The following is a 27159-nucleotide window of genomic DNA, read 5'->3' as shown; positions in this document are numbered from 1 at the left end:
CCATGAATAAAGAATGGTACCAGCACATCCTCCGAGAGCAATTTCTTCCAACCATCCAGGAACAGTTTGGTGACAAACAATGCCAGCATGATTATCCAGCATGATGGAGCACCTTGCCATAAGGCAAGTGGCTCTGAGAACAAAACATCAATATTTTGGGTCCATGGCCAGGAAACTCCCCAGACCTTAATCCCATTGAGAACTTGTGGTCAATCCTCAAGAGGCGGCTGGACAAACAAAAACCCACAAATTCTGACAAACTCCAAGCATTGATTATGCAAGAATGGGCTGCCATCAGATGTGGCCCAGAAATTAATTGATAGCATAGGTCTTGAAAAAGAAGGGTCAACACTGCAAATATTGACTCTTTGCATCAACTTCATGTAATTATCAATAAAAGCCTTTGACATGAAATGCTTGTAATTATACTTCAGTACTCCATAGTAACATCTGACAAAAATATCTAAAGACAATGAAGCAGCAAACTTTGTGGAAATTAATATTTGTGTCATTCTCAAAACTTTTGGCCACGACTGTACTTTAATATAGTTGTTAAACACAATAAATGAAAAGGTAATGGTCCTCACCGTCAGGTCCAGTGGATGTAAGCTCCACTTTGAACTGCATCTGGCCACTCACATGCTCAGTGGGCAACCGTCGACACAGAGAGAAGCTCAGAGGCTGGACACTGAAAACAGACAGAGGGACGAACATACAAAACAACCAAAGGCAATCACTCAACTGTAGTGAACAGGCAATGATAAAGTACAGTGAACAATCAACAATTATGAGCATGGGTATACTTGAGTGTCAGTAAGAACACCTACACTACCAGTCAAATGTTTTAGAACACCTAGTCATTATTTATTTTATTTTTTACTATTTTCTACTTTGTAGAATAATAGTGAAGACATCAAAAATATAATATAAAACTTATGGAATCATGTTGTATCCAAAAAAAGTGTTAAAGAAATTCAAAATATATTTTATATTTGAGATTCTTCAAATAGGGTGAAGGAAAAGCAGCCAACACGTGCTCAGCATATGTACGAGCTCCTTCAAGACTGTTGGAAAAGCATTCCAGGTTGAGAGAATGCCAAGAGTGTGCAAAGCTGTCATCAAGGCAAAGGACAGCTATTTGAAGAATCTCAAATATATTTTGATTTGTTTAACACTATTTTGGTTATTACATGATTCCATACAGTGTGGAGAACAAGTATTTGATACACTGACGATTTTGCAGGTTTCCCTACTTACACAGCATGTAGAGGTCTGTAATTTTTATCATATGTACACTTCAAATGTTAGAGACGGAATCTAAAACAAAAATCCAGAAAATCACATTGTATGATTTTTAAGTAATTAATTTGCATTTTATTGCATGACATAAGTATTGGATCACCTACCAACCAGTAAGAATTCCGGCTCTCACAGACCTGTTCGTTTTTCTTTAAGAAGTTCTCCAAGATGGGACACCTGAAAAATCACCTGTTCAATCAAACAGACTCCAACCAAGATTCAAGATGTGTAAGGACATCAAGATGCACAAGGCTGGGATCAATCAATAGGCAAGCCTTGGTGATTGATATTAGAAAATGGAAGAAGTTCAAGATGACGGTCAATCACCCTTGGTCTGAGGCTCCATGCAAGATCTCACCTCGTGGGGCATCAATGATCATGAGGAAGGTGAGGGATCAGCCCAGAACTACACGGCAGGACCTGGTCGATGACCTGAAGAGAGCTGGGACCACAGTCTCAAAGAAAATCATTAGTAACACACACGCCATGGATTAAAATCCTGCAGCACATGCAAGGTCCCCCTGCTCAAACCAGCGCATGTACAGGCCCGTCTGAAGTTTGCCAATGATCATCTGAATAATCCAGAGGAGGAATGGGAGAAGGTCATGTGGTCTGATGAGACAAAAATAGAGCTTTTTGGTCTAAACTCCACTCGCTGTGTTTGGAGGAAGGATGAGTACAACCTCAAGAACACCATCCCAACCGTGAAGCATGGAGGTGGAAACATCATTCTTTGGGGATGCTTTTCTGCAAAGGGGACAGGACGACTGCACCGTATTGATGGGAGGATGGAAGGGGCCATGCATCGCGAGATCTTGGCCAACAACCTCCTTCCCTCAGTAAGAGCATTGAAGATGGGTCGTGGCTGGGTCTTCCAGCATGACAACGACCAGAAACACACAGCCAGGGCAACTAAGGAGTGGCTCCGTAAGAAGCATCTCAAGGCCTTGGAGTGGCCTAGCCAGTTTCCAGACCTGAACCGAATAGAACATCTTTGGAGGGAGCTGAAAGTCCGCATTGCCCAGCGACAGCCCGAAACCTGAAGGATCTGGAGTAGGTCTGTATGGAGGAGTGGGCCAAAATCCCTGCTGCAGTGTGTGAAAACCTGGTCAAGAACTACAGGAAACATATGATCTCTGTAATAGCAAACAAAGGTTTCTCTACCAAATATTAAGTTCTGCTTTTCTGATGTATCAAATAGTTATGTCATGCAATAAAATGCAAATTGATTACTTAAAAATCATACAATGTGATTTTCTGGATTTTTGTTTTAGATTCCATCTCTCAGTTGAAGTGTACCTATGATAAAAATTACAGACCTCTACATGCTTTGTAAGTAGGAAAACCTGCAAAATCGGTAGTGTATCAAATACTTGTTCTCCCCACTGTATGTGTTATTTCATAGTTTTGATGTCTTCACTATTATTCTACAATGTAGAAAATAGTAAAAATAAAGAAAAACCTTTGAATGAGGTGGTGTTCTAAAACTTTGATCGGTAGTGTATGCATGGGTGCGTCCATTTGCCATGTTACCTACCCAGGTATCTTCTCAATCAGCCTCTGGACAGGAATGGTCAGCTGACCAAGGAAGCGCTTGATGATTGGTCGACTTTTGGCAAACTTGTCCTTCACCTCGATGTTCAGAATGTCTGTCATCAGTGCTACGAAAGTGTATTTCTACAGAGGGAGGGAGACACAGACTGTTAGAACATGTTTCTATGAGCTGGCTTTTTCACAAAATATATTTTTTAATGGTAAACAACAAGTGAATTGCGGCAATCAGAGGTTCAGGTCCAATTTAAGTGGACAGCAACTTAATCAGAATTCTGAAGTTCAGCATGACAGTGGACAGCGACCATCTGAGACGCCAAGCGAGACACAAAAAGGGAAAGCCTTGCTCGGCTCCCCATTAACTCTTTATTTGGAAGACCAGGGATGGGCAACCCCAAAAGGTTAGCGGATGCATGTGTGGGTATGGATGTGGATACGCAGACCCGCAAGCCACAGCAGCCCCTCATGAGGAGTTCAGATTGTGTGCCCCCCACCCCTATCAAATTTACCAATCCCTGACCTAGTCTCTTCAGCCATATTGATTTCAAATGTCTAACCTTCACAATTTTGTAAATAATAGGGAATATAGATCACCTCTCCGTGCCACTTAGGGTTGGTGGTGTTGGCGATGATGGCGGAGCGTCTCTCCTGTCCATGGTGGCTGAAGGTGGGGAAGCCGCTCCTCTTCCCAGGGTGGATGGACATCTTCAGGTAGGGATCCGGGTTGAAGAACATTCCCTTCTTCAGCCCCACCGCACGCATATCTACAGAGGAAGATTATCATCACATCAGGGGATGTATGTATCAACAGTATCAGAGTAGGAGTGCTGAGTCAGGATTGGTTTAGCCTTTTAGAGCACAATAAATAAGACTACATGGACAGGGGGACCTGATCATAGATCCAAATTCCGACTCTGAGACTCTTATACATACAGTATGGCCCCAGGTCCTTCACTGAGCATTGTCTGAGGCTTTGACAAAACAAAATTGGAGGCTAAACTGCCAACCAGAGGGGGCTAGTGGGTGGAGATAGAAGAGGACGGGCTTTGATGCCATTCCATTCCAGCCATTACAATGAGCCCATCTTCTAATATCTCCACCAAACATATCCTCTCTGCAAATGCAGTGATGAAGGTTGTGAAACAGCAACACATTGGCAGTAGACATTATGTTTACCTTGTTTGTTTTTTTAACTTTCCAAAATGAAGATGCCAAGCCGTTTCAATAATGGCTTTTATCTGCAACTATATCATACACGTTTAGCCAAGTCCAATTTCTTGTCAATGTCACAAGCCAGGGAAACCAAAGAGCACCTTACTATATGAACTAGTATTGCAATTGGAGCGTGAACAGAACCTACTGCGTTTTCACACATTTTCTGAGGTTTATTGCAAAGGAAGGATGATATACATATATGCAAAGTTAGAACCTCTTATTTTCAAGTGGGAATAACACATGAGGAATAAAAAGGTCAAATAAAGTGGTAGATTAATATGATAAATCTTATTGATAAGATTTATCAATAAGTCACAAAAGCAATTTGCTGCCAAAACATTGACAATCTTCTACTAAATAATTTGAAATGGAACTAGTGTGTGCACATTTTCTAAGACAGAGTCAATGAGGACATTTACTTGGTTTTAGCCAAACCACACCTCACCTGTTAAAGTAAAGCTGATTAGTTTGCGAGGATGATCGGTGGATGACTGCCCCTCACTTTGACCTTCTCCCTGAGAGACACAGAGAAGTTGTATAAACATGATAACAGTCTTAACACACACACACACACACACACACACACACACACAAAAACACACACACACCAGGACTCCAGGGTTCTTCACAGTGATGCAGGGGGTGGTTGCTCTCAGGGCTCCACTGACACCGTGGTAGTACTTGAAGCAGATCTTGGTCTCAGCTAGAGGGAAATAGTAAGATTCATGATATGAACACAACTTCTCTTTTCCTCTCCTCACCAACTCTTTTGCTGGCTGAATCTCAATTGTGAGACATGACTTCTAATCTTGCTTGTTAAGAGGGTAGTATGTACAGAGTAATGCAAACATCTTGCTCACAATTACTTGTATTCACATGTATTACAGAACTAACAATTCAATTAAACGTAGTGTACTATGTAATTGCAGTGTAATTACCTTTCCAGTAGTTAACCATGAAATAATGGCCCTATGGGCCTTGCTCAAAAGTAGTGCACTACATAAGGAATAGGGTGCTATTTGGAACAAAAACCTGTTAATTAAGCATTGCCTCTCCCCCTTTGTTAATCTCATCACATTGGACCGCACTTTTTGCTCAAAGACATTTTGAAGCTTCAATTCCACATCATACTTGATCATATTAAAGCTTTCTTTCCTTCACTCCCTCTCCTCTCGTTTTCTCTCCTCCCACTCACCGTCCATGAAGTAAGGACCAGGCTCCAGTCTCCAGACAATCTGACCCCTCTGTGTCCCATTCACCCCGCGATTCTTACAGTCCCACACATTAGACGGGCTGGTCTCATCTGAGCCGGCCAGGGAACAAAAAAGCTTTGTCAGACACTCAGTTTGTGTGTTTGGTTCTAAATGAGTAAAAACATGCATGTTTTGTGGTCTATAAAGACATGAGTGACAGACAAAATGTTTAATTATTGAAAAACTAGAAAATGGTGGACCCCAATGAACACTGTAATGTTACGGTCAGATATTTATTGAACAGCACATATCTACACTCCACATTGCAGCCTTATCATAACTCTTGTTCCATGTAAACTCAGCAAAAAAATGTGTCCTCTCACTGTCAACTGCGTTTATTTTCAACAAACTTAACATGTGTAAATATATGTATGAACATAACAAGTTTCAACAACAGACAAACTGAACAAGTTCCACAGACATGTGGCTAACAGAAATTGAATAATGTGTCCCTGAACAAAGGGGGGGCGGGTCAAAATCAAAAGTCAATGCAGCTGGAGGCCACACCAGATATTAAGTACTGCAGTGCATCTACTCCTCATGGACTGCACCAGATTAGCCAGTTCTTGCTGTGAGATGTTACCCCACTCTTCCACCAAGGCACCTGCAAGTTCCCGGACATTCCTGGGGGGTTGGCCCTAGCCCTCACCCTCCGATCCAACAGGTCCCAGACGTGCCCAATGGGATTGAGATCCGGGCTCTACGCTGGCCATGGCAGAACACTGACATTCCTGTCTTGCAGGAAATCACGCACAGAACGAGCAGTATGGCTGGTGGAATTGTCATGCTGGAGGGTCATGTCAGGATGAGCCTGCAGGAATGGTACCACATGAGGGAGGAGGATGTCTTCCCTGTAACACACAGCATTGAAATTGCCTGCAATGACAACAAGCTCTGTCCAATGATGCTGTGACACCCAGACCATGATGGACCCTCCACCTCCAAATCGATCCCGGTCCAGAGTACAGGAGTAACGCTCATTGAGGTTCAACGATAAATGCGAATCCGACTATCACCCCTGGTGAGACAAAACCGCGATTCGTCAGAGAAGAGCACTTTTTGCCAGTCCTGTCTGGTCCAGCGACGGTGGGTTTGTGCCCATAGGCGACGTGGTTGGCCTACAAGCCCTCAGTCCAGCGTCTCTCAGTCTATTGCGGATAGTCTGAGCACTGATGGAGGGATTGTGTTTTCCCGGTAGTTGCTGCCATACTGTGCCTGTCCCGCAGGTGTGATGTTCGAATGTACCGATCCTGTGCAGGTGTGCAATCATCTCCTTAGTTTTGTTGACCTCACACTCAACGTCAACAAAACTAAGGAGATGATTGTGGACTTCAGGAAACAGCAGAGGGAACACCCCCCTATCCACATCGATGGAACAGTAGTGGAGAGGGTAGCAAGTTAAGTTCCTCGGCATACACATCACAGACAAACTGAATTGGTCCACTCACACAGACAGCATCGTGAAGAAGGCGCAACAGCGCCTCTTCAACCTCAGGAGGCTGAAGAAATTCGGCTTGTCACCAAAAGCACTCACAAACTTCTACAGATGCACAATCGAGAGCATCCTGGCGGCCTGTATCACCGCCTGGTACGGCAACTGCTCCGCCCTCAACCGTAAGGCTCTCCAGAGGGTGAGGTCTGCACAACGCATCACCGGGGGCAAACTACCTGCCCTCCAGGACACCTACACCACCCGATGTTACAGGAAGGCCATAAAGATCATCAAGGACATCAACCACCCGAGCCACTGCCTGTTCACCCCGTTATCATCCAGAAGGCGAGGTCAGTACAGGTGCATCAAAGCTGGGACCGAGAGACTGAAAAACAGCTTCTATCTCAAGGCCATCAGACTGTTAAACAGCCACCACTAACATTGAGTGGCTGCTGCCAACACACTGACACTGACTCAACTCCAGCCACTTTAATAATGGGAATTGATGGGAAATGATGTAAATATATCACTAGCCACTTTAAACAATGCTACCTTATATAATGTTACTTACCCTACATTATTCATCTCATACGCATACGAATATACTGTACTCTATATCATCGACTGCATCCTTATGTAATACATGTATCACTAGCCACTTTAACTATGCCACTTTGTTTACATACTCATCTCATATGTATATACTGTACTCGATACCATCTACTGTATCTTGCCTATGCTGCTCCGTACCATCACTCATTCATATATCCTTATGTACATATTCTTTATCCCCTTACACTGTGTATAAGACAGTAGTTTTGGAATTGTTAGTTAGATTAGTTAGATTACTTGTTGGTTATTACTGCACTGTCGGAACTAGAAGCACAAGCATTTCGCTACACTTTCATTAACATCTGCTAACCATGTGTATGTGACAAATAAAATTTGATTTGATTTGGTGTTACACGTGGTCTGCCACTGCGAGGATGATCAGCTGTCTCTCCTGTCTCCCTGTAGCGCTGTCTTAGATGTCTCACAGTACGGACATTGCAATGTATTGCCCTGGCCACATCTGCAGTCCTTTTGCAACATGCCTAAGGCATGTTCACGCAGATGAGCTGGGACCCTGGGCATCTTCTCTTTTGGTGTTTTTCAGAGTAGTAGAAAGGCCTCTTTCATGTCCTAAGTTTTCATAACTGACCTTAATTGCCTACCATCTGTAAGCTGTTAGTGTCTTAACGACCATTCCACAGGTGCATGTTCATTAACTGTTTATTGAACAAGCATGGGAATCAGTGTTAAACCCAATTAAGATATTTTGATTTTTACGATTGATCTTTGACAGGGTCCTGAAAAAGGGACGTTTCTTTTTTCCCCCCTGAGTTTATAATGTCTGTTTTTCCCTATACCATAACCTTAGATACATCAAACTTCAGACAATTATCATTTAATTCGTAAATGTAGTGCCTAAAATACATTCTCTACTACCTCTAACACAAAGGACAAGAAATTGCAACCTCCCACAGTGTTAAAACCGAGGGAATTCCGCTGTACATAGCACTTTCACGTCAGGCTGAACTGAACAAGCACGAAGCAGCATGATGTGGGGGAAAAGATGTGGAGGAGAGAGGGAGGAGGAGGAGATATCATTGAATGTCTGCTTAGTTGTGGAAAGTGGGAAAGCACGCAGCACCCTGGGGGGGATTAATACCCTGACACTAGTAATGAAATGCATGATAGCTTTGTGATCGATAGCTAGAGGGATCCCTGCATGGATTGCCTTCTCTGCTTACTCCCTCCCTCTCATATTTTCACCTAACAGGGATGATTGGGATCTCTCTTTCTTAAAGGAGGAAATCCAGACAGGTCAAGGGGCAGGTGGATAGAGGATTCAGAAGCTTCTGGAGGTTGACTGACTCGTCCCACAGCCAATTATTATATTGGTAAACTGGTAAATTAGTATTAGAGAGGAGTCTTAGACAAGCCTAATGTGGTTGCTTATAGTTTGTGTTAGATAAATACTATTTAGTTTGTTGCCTGAAAGTATTTAGTGGGCATGTATGCTCACGTGGAACCGAATTGGTTATACTGTAGGTTCAAAACAATATGTGGTTCATTATATGAATAAATGTGAAAAAGTTGGAGAAGTTGTTTTTTCACTGCAATATTTAACAAGTAGCCTTATACAGTGTGCCTCTTAATGTATAATGAACAAAAATATTAACGCAACAAATTCAAAGATGTTACTGAGTTACAGTTCATTAGGACATCAGTCAATTTAAATTAATTCATTAGGCCCTAATCTATGGATTTCACATGACTGGGAATACAGATATGCATCCTCACAATGGACCTCAGGATCTTTTCAAGATATTTCTGTGCATTCAAACTGCAACTGTGTTCATTGTCCGTAGCTTATGCCTGCCCATACCATAACCCCACCACCATCACGAGGCACTCATGTTCACAAACGTTGACATCAGCAAACCGCTTGCCCACACGATACCATACAAGTGGTCTGCGGTTGTGAGGCCGGTTGGACGTACTGCCAAATTCTCTAATAAAATGGAGGCTTATGATAGAGAAATTAACATTCAATCGTCTGGCAATAGCTCTGGTGGACATTCCTGCAATCAGCATGCCAATTGCAAGCTCCCTCAAAACTAGAGATATCTGTGGCATTGTGTTGTGTGATAAAACTGCACATTTTAGAGTGGCCTTTTATTGTCCGCAGCATAAGGTGCACCTGTGTAATGATCATGCTGATCATGCGGTTTAATTTATTGATATGCCACACCTGTCAGGTGGATGGTTTATATTTGCAATGGAGAAAGGCTCAGTAACAAGGATGTTAACTGCATATGGAAAGATTCTAGGATCTTTATTTTCAGCTCATGAAACATGGGACCAACACTTTACATGTTGCGTTTATATTTTTGTTGGGTGTAGTTTACAATCAAAATCCTGACTCTAAGCAGGGCTATTAAACAGTGCATTCGGAAAGTTTTTAAAACACCTAGACTTTTTCCACATTGTGTTAGGTTACAGCCTTATTCTAAAATAGATTTTAAATAGATTTGTTCCACCTCAATCTACATGCAACACCCCATAATGGCAAAGCAAAAACAGCAAAAACATTGAAAATGTATAAAAACTTAAAAACAGAAATACCTTATTTACATAAATATTCAGACCCATTACTATGACACTCGAAATTGAGCTCAGGTGCATCTTGTTTCCATTGATTATCCTTGAGATTTTTCTAAAACTTGATTGGAGTCTATCTGTGGTAAATTCAATTGATTGGACATGAATTGGAAAGAAACAAACCTGTCTATATAGGGTCCCACAGTTGACAGTGAATGTCAGAGCAAAAACCAAGCCAGGAGGTCGAAATAATTGTCCGTAGAGCACCGAGCCAAGGATTGTGTCGAGGCACAGATCTGGGGAAGGGTACCAAAAAATGCCTGCAGCATTCAAGGTCCCAAAGAAAACAGTGGCCTCATCATTATTAAACAAAATAAGTCTGGAACCAGTGAAATGTACTTAAGTCGTTTTTTGGCGTATCTGTACTTTACATTTTTGACAAATTTTACTTCACTACATTCCTAAAGAAATTATGTACTTTTTACTCTATACATCTTCCCTAACACCCAAAAGTTGTGTTTACATTTTGATTGCTTACCAGGACAGACAATTGTATAATTCACACACGTATCAAGAGAACATCCCTGGTCATCCCCATTGCATCTGATCTGGCAGACTCACTAAACACATGCTGCATTTGAAAATTATGTCAGAGTGGAGCGTGCCCCTGGCTATCCGTAATTTAAAAAATACAAGAAAATGGTCCTGTCTGGTTTGCTTAATATAAGGAATTTGAAATGATTTATACTTTTGATATTTAAGTATATTTTAGCAATTACACTTACTTTTGAAAGGTAAGTATATTTAAAACCAAATACTTGGACTTGAACCAAATAATTCACTTGAGTAATTTTCTAATGATGCGGTATCTATACTTTTACTCAAAACCTGCTCCAGAGTGCTGAGGACCTCAGACTGGGGTGAAGGTTAATCTTCCAACCTGACAACGGCCCTAAGCACACAGCCAAGACAACGCAGGAGTGGCTTTCAGGACAAGTCTCTGAATGTCCTTGAGTGGTCCAGCCAGAGCACGGACTTGAACCCGATCAAACATCTCTGGAAATAGCTGTGCAGCAACACTCCCTATCCAACCTGACAGAGCTTGAGAGGATCTGCAGAGAAGAATGGGAGAAACTGCAAAATATAGGTGTACCAAGCTTGTAGCGTCATACCCAAGACGAGGAGACTGTAATCACTGCCAAAGGTGCTTCAACAAAGTATTGAGTTGGGTCTAAAATACTTATGTAAATGTGATATTTTATTTGATACATTAGTAAAAATAACTTAAAAACCTGATTTTGCTTACTCATTATGGGGTATTGTGTGTAGATTGATGGGGGGGGAACAATTGAATACATTTTTGACTAAGACTGTAACATAACAAAATGTGGAAAAAGTAAAGAGGTCTGAAAAATTTACAAATGCACTGTATTGGAGACCCCCCAGGATAGTCTAGGTGTATATGATATGTGGTGGTCCAAGTCGGATGTATATGTTGACTCAGGCTTCCCTTCTGTGGAACTTCAACAGCTCCAATTTCATTATTTACTCTGTAGTCTCCTGCACCAGAGACATGCATTTCTCAACTCTACATAACTTGCTAGAATCAGAAAGTCCTACACAACAGCTTGGATCAGTTCAGTCAGATCAATAGTATTAGTTAAAAAGTTTGCCTTGTCAGTCCAAATCAAAGAAACATTATTACAATAAAAAAAATGTGAGCATTTATTTAAACCTTTGATTCAATGCTCCACAAGTAGCTGGATAAGGTAAACTAGTGTTCTACCTTATTCTGGCAGGGTACCCCTGGGGTTGACCATTTTTGTTTACACCTGTACTAACACAACTGATTCATTTAATCAAGGGATATATCATTAGTTGAATAAGATTATGTTGTACTGGACTACAACATAACTATGTATCCCTGGGGGCAACCAGTTCATGTGTTCTACTTTAAACGTTCCTAGTTACTAACTACCATTGTGAAATGAGTATGCTGAGTGTCTCACCGATGTGGTAGAGGCCAATCCAGTCGGTGGCATCCACCTCCTCCTTGATGTCCCAAGAGATGACCAGGTTCTCGCCCCTACCCAGCGTGAACTCCAGCGTGGATGCCGTCAGCGACGAGCGGCTCTGCGACGTCACCAGGTCCGTGTCACTGTTGGCCCTCGGGAGGCCAATGGGGCTACTCACCACGGAAGCCATGTCCCCGGCGGCGCCACCGCGCTCTGCCAGGCTCCGAAGGTTCTCCGGGCTGAGTGTGTGTCGCAGGTGCGGGCTGCGCCTCCGAGGCGCTGACAGGTGCTCTCGTCCCAAGTGTCCGGACAATCCGTGTGCATTGTGGGGGTGGGCCGTGTGGGGATGGTTACGGGTCCTTGGAAGGACCGCTGTGGCAAGTGAGGGACGCATGGTGGCTGCGGGTGAAAGGCCAAAGCAGGAAGTTTGGAGTTGTTGTTACAGGAGCTGGCAAAAGGTTGGTGGGGATTAGATAACCGGAAACCCTTGGTCTTAGTGGTTGGGTTACGCTTCAAAGATGCAGTCTACCTCACTTAACTATGGTAGATTGCTACAGCTTTAGCTTTCAGATGGTGGTGTTAATAATGTTTCATGTGGAGGTTGCAGAAGTTATCCTTCCATAAAAGCTCTGCACTGTGTTGTACCTAAAGTTCTGACCAAGCCCTCTCTGGCCAATGTAAAAAAAAATATTATTCCTGGAGTGCAGTGAACAATCCAGGAGCAAAGACAGGTGGAAGACAGCCAGCGTTGTCCACTCTGCTACCTTACGCTGTCCAACAAGCAACGGTCGAGACAGAGAGCCCAAGACTAGGAAAGAGAAGACAAAATGGAGAGGAAAATGAGGGACAGGGGCAGACAGACGAAGTGAAACAAAGAACAAAACGTCAGTACTCTTAACCGACGCACTGCATGCACAGCAAAAACAATGAACACTGGACAACTCTCAGCGAAATGCAATCACGAGATCCCTGAACAAGCATTTGTCACCACCAGACTGCGATGTGGTGTCACAGAACCAGTCACCAATGCATTTATAGTACATTGCCGCCTAGGCCTAGCCATTCTAATTTACACACCGAGTGATTCTCTCTTTCCTAATCAACATTACAAATTAATGACGAAATTACATCAGGAAAGCTGGGTTAAGGCAAAACTGCTGATTGTTTCATCTCTCCTTCTAAATGAAATGTATGCAAATGACAAAATCTAAAACAGGATTTATTGTATTAGAGACACGTTTCCATAACAATAACAACGTCCCAATGTACTGTTTTGAGAACTGATTGTCCTCCTCTCTCTCTCTCTCTCTTACTATGACTCTTTCCCTCTCTCTCTCCGTGCTTTGTGGAGTCTGTCAGATTGACTGCCCCAGAAAAAGGAAGTGGAGATCCAGCAGAGAAAGGGAGCTGTAACTGCCTCCCTGGAAGATCTTAAATCAGCAAAGGTGTCTGGGGGATATCAGGGGGACGACTGTCTGATTGGCTGTCCGATTCTGAACCACAACTGTTTAGTATGAAAAGGGAGACATGTGACTTTATGATTCAATAGGAGCTTATTTTAGATGTGCTGAGCAACAACCAAGGCATTTTGGAAGATTAGCTATAATTTGAGCTAATGCTAGCACCAGTAATTTCTGATTTGGGATGATCTATGCTGGGATCATCTCATCGTCTGTTCAGCACTATTATAACCAACTAAGCTGTTGTGGGTGCGGACCATTACACAGTACTGTAGCTCCTTGGTAAATTGAAATGATGATCTCTGTTGAACCAATTTACAGTACATTAGCAAAAGTATGTGGACACATGCTTGTCGAACATCTCATTCCAAAATCATGGGCATTGACATGGAGTTGGTCCCACATATGCTGCTATAACGGCCTTCACTCTTCTAGGAAGGCTTTCCACTAGATGTTGAAGCATTGCTTCAGAAAATTGGAACGGAAATGGCGCCACACCAAACTGGAAGTCTTCCGACTAGCTTGGGAAGACAGTACCGTGCAGTATCGAAGAGCCCTTACTGCTGATCAATCATCCTATTTTTCCAACTTACTTGAGGAAAATAAGAACAATACGAAATGTATTTTTGATACTGTCGCAAAGCTAACTAAAAAGCAGCATTCCCCAAGTGAGGATGGCTTTCACTTCAGCAGTAATAAATTAATGAACTTCTTTGAGGAAAAGATCATGATTATTAGAAAGCAAATTACGGACTCCTCTTTAAATCTGCGTATTCCTTCAAAGCTCAGTTGTCCTGAGTCTGCACAACTCTGCCAGGACGTAGGATCAAGAGAGACACGTAAGTGTTTTAGTACTATATCTCTTGACACAATGATTAAAATAATCATGGCCTCTAAACCTTCAAGCTGCATACTGGACCCTATTCCAACTAAACTACTGAAAGAGCTGCTTCCTGTGCTTGGCCCTCCTATGTTGAACATAATAAACGGCTCTCTATCCACCGGATGTGTACCAAACTCACTAAAAGTGGCAGTAATAAAGCCTCTCTTGAAAAAGCCAAACCTTGACCCAGAATTTTTTTTTTTTTAACTGTCAGCCTATATTGAATCTTCCATTCCTCTCAAAAATTTTAGAAAAGGCTGTTGCGCAGCAACTCCCTGCCTTCCTGAAGACAATGTATACGAAATGCTTCAGTCTGGTTTTAGACCCCATCATAGCACTGAGACTGCACTTGTGAAGGTGATAAATGACCTTTTAATTGCATCAGACCGAGGCTCTGCATCTGACCTTGTGCTCCTAGACCTCAGTGCTGCTTTTGATACCATCGATTACCACATTCTTTTGGAGAGATTGGAAACCCAAATTGGTCTACACGGACAAGTTCTGGCCTGGTTTAGATCTTATCTGTCGGAAAGATAGTTGGTCTCTGTGAATGGTTTGTCCTCTGACAAATTAACTGTAAAATGTCGGTGTTCCTCAAGGTTCCGTTTTAGGACCACTATTGTTTTCACTATATATTTTACCTCTTGGGGATGTAATTCGAAAAAACATCATGTTAACACAGCTATGCGGATGACACACAGCTGTACATTTCAATGAAACATGGTGAAGCCCCAAAATTACCCTCGCTCAGAAGCCTGTGTTTCAGACAAAATGAAGTGGATGGCTGCAAAATGTCTACTTTTAAACTCGGACAAAACAGAGATGCTTGTTCTAGGTCCCAAGAAACAAAGAGATCTTCTGTTGAATCTGTCAATTACTCTTAATGGTTGTACAGTCGTCTCAAATAAAACTGTGAAGGACCTCTGCATTACTCTGGACCCGGATCTCTCTTTTGACGAACATATCAAGACTGTTAAGGACAGCTTTTTTCCATCTACGTAACATTGCAAAAATCCGAAACTTTCTGTCCACAAATGATGTAGAAAAATGTATCCATGCTTTTGTTACTTCTAGGTTAGACTACTGCAATGCGCTACTTTCCGGCTACCCGGATAAAGCACTAAATAAACTAAAGTTAGTGCTAAATACGGCTGCTAGAATCCTAACTAGAACCAAAAAATGTGATAATATTACTCCAGTGCTAGCCTCCCTACACTGGCTTCCTGTCAAGGCAAGGGCTGATTTCAAGGTTACTGCTAACCTACAAAGCATTACATGGGCTTGCTCCTACCTATCTCTTTGATTTGGTCCTGCCGTACATACCTACACGTTTGCTACAGTCACAAGACGCAGGCCTCCTAATAGTCCCTAGAATTAAAGTAAAGTAAAGTAAATAGCTGGAGGCAGGGCTTTCTCCTATAGAGCTCCATTTTTATGGAAGGTTCTGCCTACCCATGAGAGAGATGCAAATTCGGTCTCAACCTTTAAGTCTTTACTGAAGACTCATCTCTTCAGTGGGTCATATGATTGAGTGTAGTCTGGCCCAGGAGTGTGAAGGTGAACGGAAAGGCCCTGGAGCAACGAACCGTCCTTGCTGTCTCTGCCTGGCCGGTTCCCCTCTTTCCACTGGGATTCTCTGCCTCTAACCCTATTACAGGGGCTGAGTCACTGGCTTACTGGTGCTCTTTCATGCCGTCTCTAGGAGGGGTGCATCAATTGAGTGGGTTGAGTCACTGATGTAATCTTCCTGGTAGGGTTGGCGCCCCCCCTTGAGTTGTGCCGTGGCGGAGATCTTTGTGGGCTATACTCGGCCTTGTCTCAGGATGGTAAGTTGGTGGTTGAAGATATCCCTCTAGTGGTGTGGGGGCTGTGCTTTGGCAAAGTGGGTGGAGTTATATCCTTCCTTTTTGGCCCTGTCTGGGGGTATCATCGGATGGGGCCACAGTGTCTCCTGACCCCTCCTGTCTCAGCCTCCAGTATTTATGCTGCAGTAGTTTGTGTCGGGGGGCTAGGGTCAGTTTGTTATATCTGGAGTACTTCTCCTGTCTTATCCGGTGTCCTGTGTGAATTTAAGTATGCTCTCTCTAATTCTCTCTTTCTTTCTCTCGGAGGACCTGAGCCGTAGGACCATTTATAGCCCATGTTGCTCAGTGACTACATCAGAAGAGGAGGTCATGGCATGTGTGATGACTGCCTGTGTGTCCTCAGGACCCTGGCATGATGACCACTGTCCCCAGTCCACTTGGCCGTGCTGCTGCTCCAGTTTCAACTGTTCTGCCTGTGGCTATGGAATCCTGACCTGTTCACCGCATGTGCTACCTGTACCAGACCTATTATTTGACCATGCTGGTCATTAATGAACATTTGAACATCTTGGGCATGTTCTGTTATAATCTCCACCCGGCACAGCCAGAAGAGGACTGGCCACCCCTCATAGCCTGGTTCCTCTAAGTTTCTTCCTTGGTTTTGGCCTTTCTTGGGAGTTTTTCCTAGCCAACGTGCTTCAACACCTGCATTGCTTGCCGTTTTAGGCTGGGTTTCTGTTTTCTGACATCGGCTGATGTAAAAAGGGCTTTATAAATACATTTGATTGATTGATAACTCTGCAGCAGGAGACAAAGGTCACTGCCTTATTTGGGTTTCCTATAAGCCCCTAGTGCTAATGTTGACATATCTGAATCAGACAGGAAACGGTTCTAAGGGCCAGTTCAGAGAATGCCACCTAGACTTTTCCTCTGCTTCTGTGCTGGGTGGTGTCTCCCTGCTGAAACTTACTATATACCAGATAGGTTTTTGATTAACAAAAAGGAGAGCAGTGAAGTCCATCTGGAAACTCCTGTAACAGAAGTGTAATGTCTTACATTGTGCACATCTGCAATATCATCAGTTCATCCTGCTGCCCGAGGCAACATATCACGGAATCTCAGTTTCATAGTGATTTATAGTGAACGATCCATGTTGCTCAGTGCGACATTACATGAGAAGAGGAGGTCATGCATGTGTGAGATGATTGCCTGTGTGTCCGGACTGATACTGGAGAAAGGAATGCTTGCATGGATGTCCCTGAGTCAACAAGACTATTCAACTGGGGAAGACATGCATGCAGGCACAAATCGATACAGTGGGGCAAAAAAGTATTTAGTCAGCCACCAATTGTGCAAGTTCTCACACTTAAAAAGATGAGAGAGGCCTGTAATTTTCATCATAGGTACACTTCAACTATGACAGACCTAGCCAGTCTCCAGATCTCAACCCCATAGAAAAGGGAGTTGAAAATCCGTGTTGCCCAGCAACAGCCCCAAAACACTACTGCTCTAGAGGAGATCTGCATGGAGGAATGAGCCAAAATACCAGCAACAGTGTGTGAAAACCTTGTGAAGACTTACAGAAAACGTTTGACCTCGGTCATTGCCAACAAAGGGTATATAACAAAGTATTGAGATAAAATTTTGTTATTGACCAAATACTTATTTTCCACCATCATTTGCAAATAAATTCATTAAAAATCCTACAATGTGATTTTCTGGATTTTTTTTCTCATTTTGTCTGTCATAGTTGAAGTGTACCTATGATGAAAATGTACATGCCTCTCATCTTTTTAAGTGGGAGAACTTGCACAATTGGTGGCTGACTAAATACCTTTTTGCCCCACTGTATGTACACAGCTACATGTGCGCGCGCACACACACTTGTGGGAGAAGGAGCATTTTGAGTAATTTTGAGTCGAGAGAGAGAAAAGTCTTGAATGGTAGTTATGCAACTGTTCTTGAGGTCAGTCCTCAAATTCCTTCCATGTCTGTATGCCGTTGTTTTCTCTAATTTGAGTGGGAGAGGTCTGGGTTGTCTGTCTCACTGAGCCAACGGGATAAGGAGCCTGTTCACTGCCTCTATACACAGTACAGGGGCCTTGACCAGCCTTCCTTTCCTTGAAATAAATAATGGCTCTTACATGACTGGATAGGTGAACGCTAGGCTTCTGCTACACTGCTTTAATCCATCATGTCATGTGAGATCTGTGATTGATTTGCATCTAGGATGTAAAGAAGGAAGCACGTATTCATTTTAAAGATGCAAAACAAGGCCATGGTAACCATTTATGCTTAGGACAAAAAAATTGCAGATTCCAAAAGGTTGGTAAAGAAAAAAATAATAATGCTCTTCTTTATTGGGACCCACAGAATCCATCTGGCGCTTTGAGATTCTGGTTATAACTGTGTGAAAGAGTATTATTAGGCCTATCAATAAATAAATCAGTTCCATTTTGAACTTGTTGGGCACCAGGTTTATGGTAAAGCCATAGATTCCTATTGTTGGGCAAGAATACCAGAGCCATTCTGTTGGGTACAAATACTGGTTGAATAAACATTGCTTCCACAGCATTAAAATGAAAAAAATGCAACAATTACCGATTTTACTGAGTTACAGTTCATATAAAGGAAATCAGTCAATTGAAAAAAATGAATTAGGCCCTAATCTATGGATTTCACATGACTGGGCAGGGGTGCCGCCATGGGTGGGACCCATGCCCACCCACTGGGAAGCCAGGCACAGACAATCAGATTATGTTTGTTTTTCCCCAACAAAGGGCTTTATTACAGACAGAAATACTTCTTTGTTTCATCAGCTGTCCGTCTGGCCAGTCCCAGACGATCCCACAGGTGAAGAAGCTGGATGTGGAGGTCCTGGGTTTGCGTGGTTACACGTGGTCTGCGGTTGGGAGGTCAGTTGGATTGACTGCCAAATTCTCTAAAACAAAGTTGGAGGTAGCTTATGGTAGAGAAATAAACATTACATTCTCTGGCAACAGCTCTGGTGGACATTCCTGCAGTCAGCATGCCAATTGCACGCTCCCTCAAAACATTTGAGGCATTGTGTTCTGTGACAAAACTGCAGGAGGATGCATCTTGGCAAATGACAAATTCTCACTAAACAAGGACGTAAACAAATGTATGCACAACATTTTAGAGAAAAGCTTTTTCAGTTAATGAAACCAACACATTACATAGTGATATATATATATATATATATATATATATACACACAGCTCAAAAAAATAAAGGGATCACTTAAACAACACAATGTAACTCCAAGTCAATCACATTTCTGTGAAATCAAACTGTCCACTTAGGACGCAACACCGATTGACAATAAATTTCACATGCTGTTGTAAATGGAATAGACAACAGGTGGAAATTATAGGCAATTAGCAAGACAATAAAGGAGTGGTTCTGCAGGTGGGGACCACAGACCACTTCTCAGTTCCTATGCTTCCTGGCTGATGTTTTGGTCACTTTTGAATGCTGGCAGTGCATGAGACAGAGTCTACAACCCACACAAGTGGATGGCACATCAATGCGAGCTGTGTCAAGAAGGTTTGCTGTGTCTGTCAGCGTAGTGTCCAGAGCATGGAGGCGCTACCAGGAGACAGGCCATCACATCAGGAGACATGGAGGTGGCCGTAGGAGGGCAACAACCCAGCAGCAGGACCGCTACCTCCGCCTTTGTGCAAGGAGGAGCAGGAGGAGCACTGCCAGAGCCCTGCAAAATGACCTCCAGCAGGCCACAAATGTGCATGTGTCTGCTCAAACGGTCAGATACTCCATGAGGGTGGTATGAGGGCCCGACGTCCACAGGTGGGGGTTGTGCTTAGAGCCCAACACCGTGCAGGATGTTTGGCATTTGCCAGAGAACCCCAAGATTGGCAAATTCACCACTGGCGCCCTGTGCTCTTCACAGATGAAAGCAGGTTCACACTGAGCACATGTGACAGACGTGACAGTCTGGAGACGCCGTGGAGAACGTTCTGCTGCCTGCAACATCCTCCAGCATGACCGGTTTGGCGGTGGGTCAGTCATGGTGTGGGGTGGCATTTCTTTGGGGGGCCGCACAGCCCTCCATCTGCTCGCCAGAGGTAGCCTGACTGCCATTAGGTACCGAGATGAGATCCTCAGACCCCTTGTGAGACCATATGCTGGTGAGGTTGGCCCTGGGTTCCTCCCAATGCAAGACAATGTTAGACCTCGTGTGGCTGGAGTGTGTCAGCAGTTCCTGCAAGAGGAAGGCATTGATGCTATGGACTGGCCCGCCCGTTCCCCAGACCTGAATCCAATTGAGCACATCTGGGACATCATGTCTCGTTCCATCCACCAACGCCACGTTGCACCACAGACTGTCCAGGAGTTGGCGGATGCTTTAGTCCAGGTCTGGGAGGAGATCCCTCAGGAGACCATCCACCACCTAATCAGGAGCATGCCCAGGCATTGTAGGGAGGTCATACAGGCACGTGGAGGCCACACACACACTACTGAGCCTCATTTTGACTTGTTTTAAGGACATTACATCAAAGTTGGATCAGCCTGTAGTGTGGTTTTCCACTTTAATTGTGAGTGTGACTCTAAATACAGACCTCCATGGGTTGATAAATTTGATTTCCATTGATAATTTGTGTGATTGTTGTCAGCACATTCAACTATGTAAAGAAAAAAGTATTTAATAAGAATATTTAATTAATTCAGATCTAGGATATGTTATTTTTTAGTGTTCCCTTTATTTTTTTGAGCAGTATATATATATATATATATCACACTATTTATTTTTGCGTCTGATAAAAGGTGAATCAAGCGTCTTTTTTTACTCAACATTTTACCGAAATCCAATGACATGGTAAAATGTTTTGTTGAAGTTCAAAACTATATGTTGAACTGATGTCTGTGCCCGGTTGGATAAGCAAAAGGTTGAATTCTCTTCATTATTTTAGAAATGCTATCTTCCTACAGCCCTTCTTTGAAGGAAAGTCACTGATCTGATATGACTAGATCGGTCAAAGATATGTTATGGGGCCCTTGCTTTCTCCTGTCCAGTCATGTTAAATCAATAATTATTTAAAAGGAAATAAGGAAAGAAGACTGTAATTGTAAAGTATTATAGTGAATGGCAGGAGTGGGTAAAGTCATCTCCCTTAGGGAGTTTGTAACATCCCAGCGCTTCACCATTAAAAGTGACTCACCCCTCAGATCTGGGACCCACTTCAATGGCCACACAGTGTGACATCTCATTTTAACACCAATGTAGCAAACGATGAGGCTCCCCGAATGGGAATGCTACCTGGTTTCCCTGATCGCAAAACAGCTAGCAATAAACCTTATGGAAGTTCACAACTACCGTATTTATGTTGGAAGTTGGTGAGAATTTTTTTTTTAAATAGGATGGATGGAATAAGAATATTGTTCTTCTTGGCAATTGACCCACATTCTACCAACACCACTGCACACCTAGACAGTGGGAAAGGTGTCCCTTTCGCTCTCTTTACACCTCTGTGTCCCTGTTAGAGGGTGGGTGGCCTTGTGAATATTGATTGACACATGTCCGTCTTCCAGGCTTCCTGTCGATATTCTGTCCAGAGGAGATTTTGGCCTCTCAAAGGCCAAAAAAACTCAGGGAGGATAGTAAGTGCACACACTTCCATGCCTAAAACACATCTTGCCAAGGAGAAGTGCTGAATCTTCACAATGCAAGGCACTGTTCAAAGCACACACACAAACATGGACTCCCCTTATATCAGGCGCAGGGGGGTGGGTGTGTGTGTACATGCTGACAGTAGCATGTTAGCAAGTGTGTGCTCAGTATTGTTTTGATTTTTGAACTGATGTCACAGGCTTGTATTGGTTATCAAATACTGTAATTTAAACAGCTAGCACACACTATACTTCTACACAGTGTTTTTCAACATGGATACACCTTGCTCTGAGTGTATTCACCTTGCTCTGAGTGTATTCTCCGAGGACGTTTTCTTGAGTGCGTTCTTGTGAGGATGAGTGTGGAGAACGCATGAAACATTACATTTGAGAAGCACTCGCACTCCCTCTACTGTATTGCCTCAAACTGCATCTCCCCATTCACTGAACCTGCTTCCAGCCATGACAATGGCAACAATAGAGACGAAACAAGATACACATAAGCAAACATTTTACTTCAGAATGGTAGTCCGTGGTAGTCTGCATTTTGAGAACACCCAGGCATTGTATCTATGACGCATACACGTACAGTACTCTCAGAGCCACAAATAAAAACACATGCAGAATGCACTCACAGTCCACACAGCTATAATATGATATGCGGTATATTAAGCATGCTAATGTTACTGTGGATATAGGCTAATCATTGACCTGTTCACTATGGGTAATGCAGTTCATATGAACGTGTAAGCTTTATTGATGCACGGAGGCCTCATAATAATGAATGCAGTTCTGACTCACTATGAGAGAAATAACTGTATACTGTGCCAGGGTTTGTCATGGCTACTTCGTTGGCTGCTTCCCCATGGGAATACTTGCCTGGAATGAGTCACATGCTGAGAGGTATCCCACAATGACCTGCAATGCGAATGAGCACCACGGAAGCTCGCTTCCTGTTTTCATGCAGTACCCCTTTAGAACGCTGATATTTTTATAAACAATGGAAGAAGGCTACTAACATATGCACATTAATCTGCACCTTAATTTTACACTTATGTGCATACACACAGACAGAAAGACATGCAGGGTCAAGAAAAAACATATGAAACAAGCATGTAAACTGTACAGCCAAACCAGACACATCCATTTAACCTGTTCTCACTCTCCCTACTGTACATCACTTTGTCCAACTACACCTGCACTGCATGACCCCACAAAACAGATGGCGACAAAGACAGCCTGAGACAACCAGGGACAATATGATGGAAAATGTACCATTCTGGGTCAAAGTTGTCCATTGGCACAGACCTAGGATCAGCTCATCTTCTCTGAATCCTCACCTTAGCGACACTTGTTTTAACCATTTCATTTCGAGTTTGATTCATTTCATGAACTGAGTTCAAATGGAAATGATCTTAACCCTGTCTGTGACTGCATCCATCCAAGTGAAGATTGGCAGGACTATTTGAAATTCAATATATAAGTTGCTACTGTTTGCTTTGATATAAACTAACGTAGCAGCCGTAAAAGAAAGAGTGGAGTTCCCACATCTGGTTTTCTGCAAAAAAGAAGCTAGGTTGAATTAGCTGCATCCCTGAAAACTGGATGCATCCGGTTGTTGGCAACTAAGCCTAGCTTTGACACATCCTGAGTGTATCACTGATCACCTGATTTGAGGTGACTATACTGTATGTAAAGGCCAGGGGGGCACAGTTCTTGTCCTCAGTGGCTGCAGTCCGGCTTCTTTTCATCTCTCCCTGTACTGGCACTGAATTGATCAATTAAATGCACTGCTTTCCCAACGAATGTACACACATGAAGGCTTTTGGTTTTGACATTGAGCCGATTCAAGACAGATTCATGTCGTATACACATCCACCATAGTTGCTGCGATGTTCTGAGCCAGCACAGTATGGTTTGAGTCTGCATGATATTGTGAAAGGGTAATAGTTTCCTCTTCCCAGGTCTTAAATCAGTGTCAGGTGAACAGGATAGAACAAGAACTAGCAGACACCATCAGCCCTTGAAGACTGGAGCTGTGACACCCTGGCTGTAGGCATAACATAAACTCACTCATAACATCTGAAATAATGGCATGATGTCAATGCTCAGCTGCATAGCGCATGGAGTGAGCATTATGCTGTACTCCCCAGGGCATTACGCAGCCACAAAGTTGTTACAATGGGTAGCCTATACCACCTACAGAGAAGTATCATGTTTTATAGCCTACTCTCAATATTGACAGGTGAATTGAACACATCTTACTATATTACCTACTGTAGTCTACAAGGCAAGTTAGCCTACATCAATTAATTAGCATGTCAACACGTTAGGCTTCTCTCGTGCTGTCGTGGCCACAGGCGCATTGCTTTGCACACATTACTGAATAGGGACCACACTGATGCGATCATTGCTCGCTATTGGGTTAGGCTACTCTGGGAATTCCCTACGTCAATTCTTAATGCAAATCTCCTTGACAAGACGCAGGCTATAAAATCAATCAATTTCACTTAATTGAAAGTGATGACATGCACAACATGACACTATTCACATGTAAAGGTTTGGCTATACTAACATATTTAAATTATTTCGGTCACCATCCTAAACGATAATAAAATGCCACATGAAATATTGACCACGGGTGTATCCATGGGTAGTATACCCATTGCTTACCTTTTGCGCAGAGGTGCGATAAAACAGACATACACAAATTAAACGGGAGCATAGCATTATCCGCAAAGATTTCGGTGTGGATATCAGGAAGGTTTTGTTCCCTCTCTGTGCAGCCTCGGATTTATGGACAGGCGGGATACCGCTTTAGGAGACCCAAGTCCAGGCCAAATATGTAGAGGCAGCCTGGGTGTGAGTCATGTATAGCATCGGTATCTCTCCTCCGGTTGGCAGTAATGTTGGCGTGAAATTTTTAGGCTGCGGAGGCTGGACGGCCTTCTTGTAGGAGGCTGTCAGTGTCTAAAGGTGCGCGCTAGAAACACAATTGCCCCTTATTATTACGACCACAACGTTAGTTTTGTCGTCTTTTCAATGTATAGCTTTCTATGGTTTTGCATCGCAATGCGCATTCCACACACTCAGCCATACTATCCGAATCATCTTCCCTGCCAGCAGATGCTCAACTCCGAACGCCCTATCCCGCAAGCAACACAGATTTGAAGCCGAACCTACAGAGTAAGATGGCAAATGTAACCTACCTAATTATTGCAGTTAGCCTATGAGTCGTTTGTCTAACTGGGGTCATTATGGAATTATTCATAATATACCTGATGCGTAAGCCGTGCCTCCTCTGTTGAAATGGGCGGTGACTTAAAGGAGATAGGCCCAGCCTGCAGAGCTGTGTATGGCTGCTGGCTGTGCAACCTGGTCTCAGAGTATTTTGTAGTATTCTGTACGTAAATCAGCCCAGGCTACTATTTTTTATGGTCAAGGTTTTACGTTTACTATGTTACATCTAATATATGAGACCAGGTTGGTGTGTTGGAACGCGTGCATGCACGTCTCATATAGGCAGTGGCGATTTTTGCATATAAATTTTGGTGGGGCAAACTAAAAAATATATTTTTAGATGCATGCCAGCAAACCCACTGCACAACACTAAACAATACATTAATTACACTATAACGGTGACAAACGGTGCCCACACAGTCCCAACACCTTACCACTGCTATACCTGTTAATTAATCAGCCTAATTTGCTGCCTTTAAAAAAAACATAGCTGATATGGCTGACTTGCTTAAACAAATTAGGTTCCTACTGATAATTGAGATGTACAAACTATGACATAAGGGGATGATGAGCAGATAACAGACTTGATACTACCCATCCCGCATGCGAGAGCGTAATCATAGCCTCAAACTAATTAGCATAATGCAGCAGAGATAAATCTTCCTAGAAAATGTTCCTATTCATGAAAATCACAAATTAAATATATTGAGACACAGCTTAGCCTTTTGTTAATCACACTGTCATCTCAGATTTTTAAAATATGCTTTTACAGCCAACGCTAGACAAGCATTTGTGTAAGTTTATCATGGCATAATGCTATGGCTAGGCTCTGCTAGCATCAGGCAACATTTTCACAAAAATAAGAAAAGCAATCAAATTAAATAATTTACCTTTGAAGAACTTCGGATGTTTTCACTCAGGAGACTCCCAGTTAGATAGCAAATGTTCCTTTTTTCCCAAAATATTATTTTTGTAGGCGAAATAGCTCCATTTGTTCTTCAGGTTTGGCTGAGAAATCGACCGGAAAATGCAGTCACTACAACGCCAAACTTTTTTCCAAATTAGCTCCATAATATCGACAGAAACATGTCAAACGTTGTTTAGAATCAATCCTCAAGGTGTTTTTCACATATATATTCGATAATATATCCGTCGGGACAATTGGTTTCTCATAAGAAGCGATTGGAAAAATGGCTACTTGTGTACTTTACGCAAGATTTTCTGCGGGAGCCATCATGTGACCACTTGCTCAATGTGGTTCCTTACGGCTATTCTTCAACATAAATGCGTAAAAAGACGTCACAATGCTGTAGACACACTTGGGGAATACGTAGAAAATGTAAGCTCATTCGTAGCCATATAAGGAGACATTGGCATGAGGCGGTTTTAAAAAATACGGCACTTCCTGATTGGATTTTTATCTGGGTTTCGCCTGTAACATCAGTTCTGTTGCACTCACAGACAATATCTTTGCAGTTTTGGAAACGTCAGAGTGTTTTCTATCCAAAGCTGTCAATTATATGCATAGTCGAGCATCTTGTCGTGACAAAATATCCTGTTTAAAACGGGAACGTTTTTTATCCAAAAATGAAAATACTGCCCCCTAGTTATAAAAGGTTTTTAATGAACAAGCTAGGACTGGCGTAGTCAATATAACTATTTGATCAGCTTTTTTTAAATGTACCAGCAACATAATTCAGAACATGGGCCGTTCTTACAGTATTCTCCCTGTACACCAAGTCAGAACCATAGGATAAATCAAAGGGGGCATATAAGCAGACAATTTATGCAGCGGCATACAATACATTTTTGGACTCACCTCGTTGTGCTGTGCTCACTTGAAGCTGGTGCGGCAGTCCTTCGTGTGCAATTTTTTCAGAAAACTTTGTCATCAAAGTCTGGCATTCTCTAGATTTATGGTGCTTTCAAAATAACTGAGAACACTGAGAAAAAACAAGGTCGTGAGTGATCTTCAGGTCAGAGCACTAGAAAGAGGCCCGAGTTCCCGACTTGCAATTCTGAGTTGAATGACAGTTCAAAACGTATTTTCCTAGTCGGAACTTGTGAATTCACTAAAATCAGATTTCCCAGTTCTGAGTTTCCAGTTGTTTTGAGCGCGGCAGAAGTCATGCTGAATTGACACCATGGCCAATGTTGAATGTTTATACGTTTAAGCTTGGAAAAGAGACCCTTAAACACAGACTTGGGAC

At 42.8% G+C, this 27159-nt stretch overlaps 1 protein-coding gene across 4 annotated transcripts in view; it reads right to left on the bottom strand.

Moving 5' to 3' along the window:
* Window positions 1–25065, bottom strand: part of LOC112225097 (E3 ubiquitin-protein ligase HECW2-like) — a 51402-nt gene extending 26337 nt beyond the window's left edge. For 2 of the 4 annotated variants that reach the window (XM_042306679.1, XM_042306682.1), the window contains exons 1-8: window positions 24383–24963; window positions 11907–12720; window positions 5261–5368; window positions 4674–4768; window positions 4511–4580; window positions 3445–3614; window positions 2837–2976; window positions 588–688 (exon numbers count right to left, since the gene is read on the bottom strand). In XM_042306679.1, coding sequence (XP_042162613.1) covers window positions 588–688; window positions 2837–2976; window positions 3445–3614; window positions 4511–4580; window positions 4674–4768; window positions 5261–5368; window positions 11907–12306 — 1084 coding nt within the window. In that variant the 5' untranslated portion in view covers window positions 12307–12720; window positions 24383–24963. Of the gene's footprint in view, window positions 1–587; window positions 689–2836; window positions 2977–3444; window positions 3615–4510; window positions 4581–4673; window positions 4769–5260; window positions 5369–11906; window positions 12721–24382 lie in introns of all 4 variants that reach the window. The other 2 variants (XM_042306680.1, XM_042306681.1) reach the window with 2 other exon arrangements.
* Window positions 25066–27159: the final 2094 nt, after the last annotated feature.

This window comes from Oncorhynchus tshawytscha, linkage group LG26 (genome assembly GCF_018296145.1).
Source record: "Oncorhynchus tshawytscha isolate Ot180627B linkage group LG26, Otsh_v2.0, whole genome shotgun sequence".
NCBI classification, from domain to species: domain Eukaryota; kingdom Metazoa; phylum Chordata; class Actinopteri; order Salmoniformes; family Salmonidae; genus Oncorhynchus; species Oncorhynchus tshawytscha.
The sequence above is the reverse complement of the archived record's forward strand: the minus strand, read 5'-3'. Positions and strand labels throughout refer to the sequence as shown.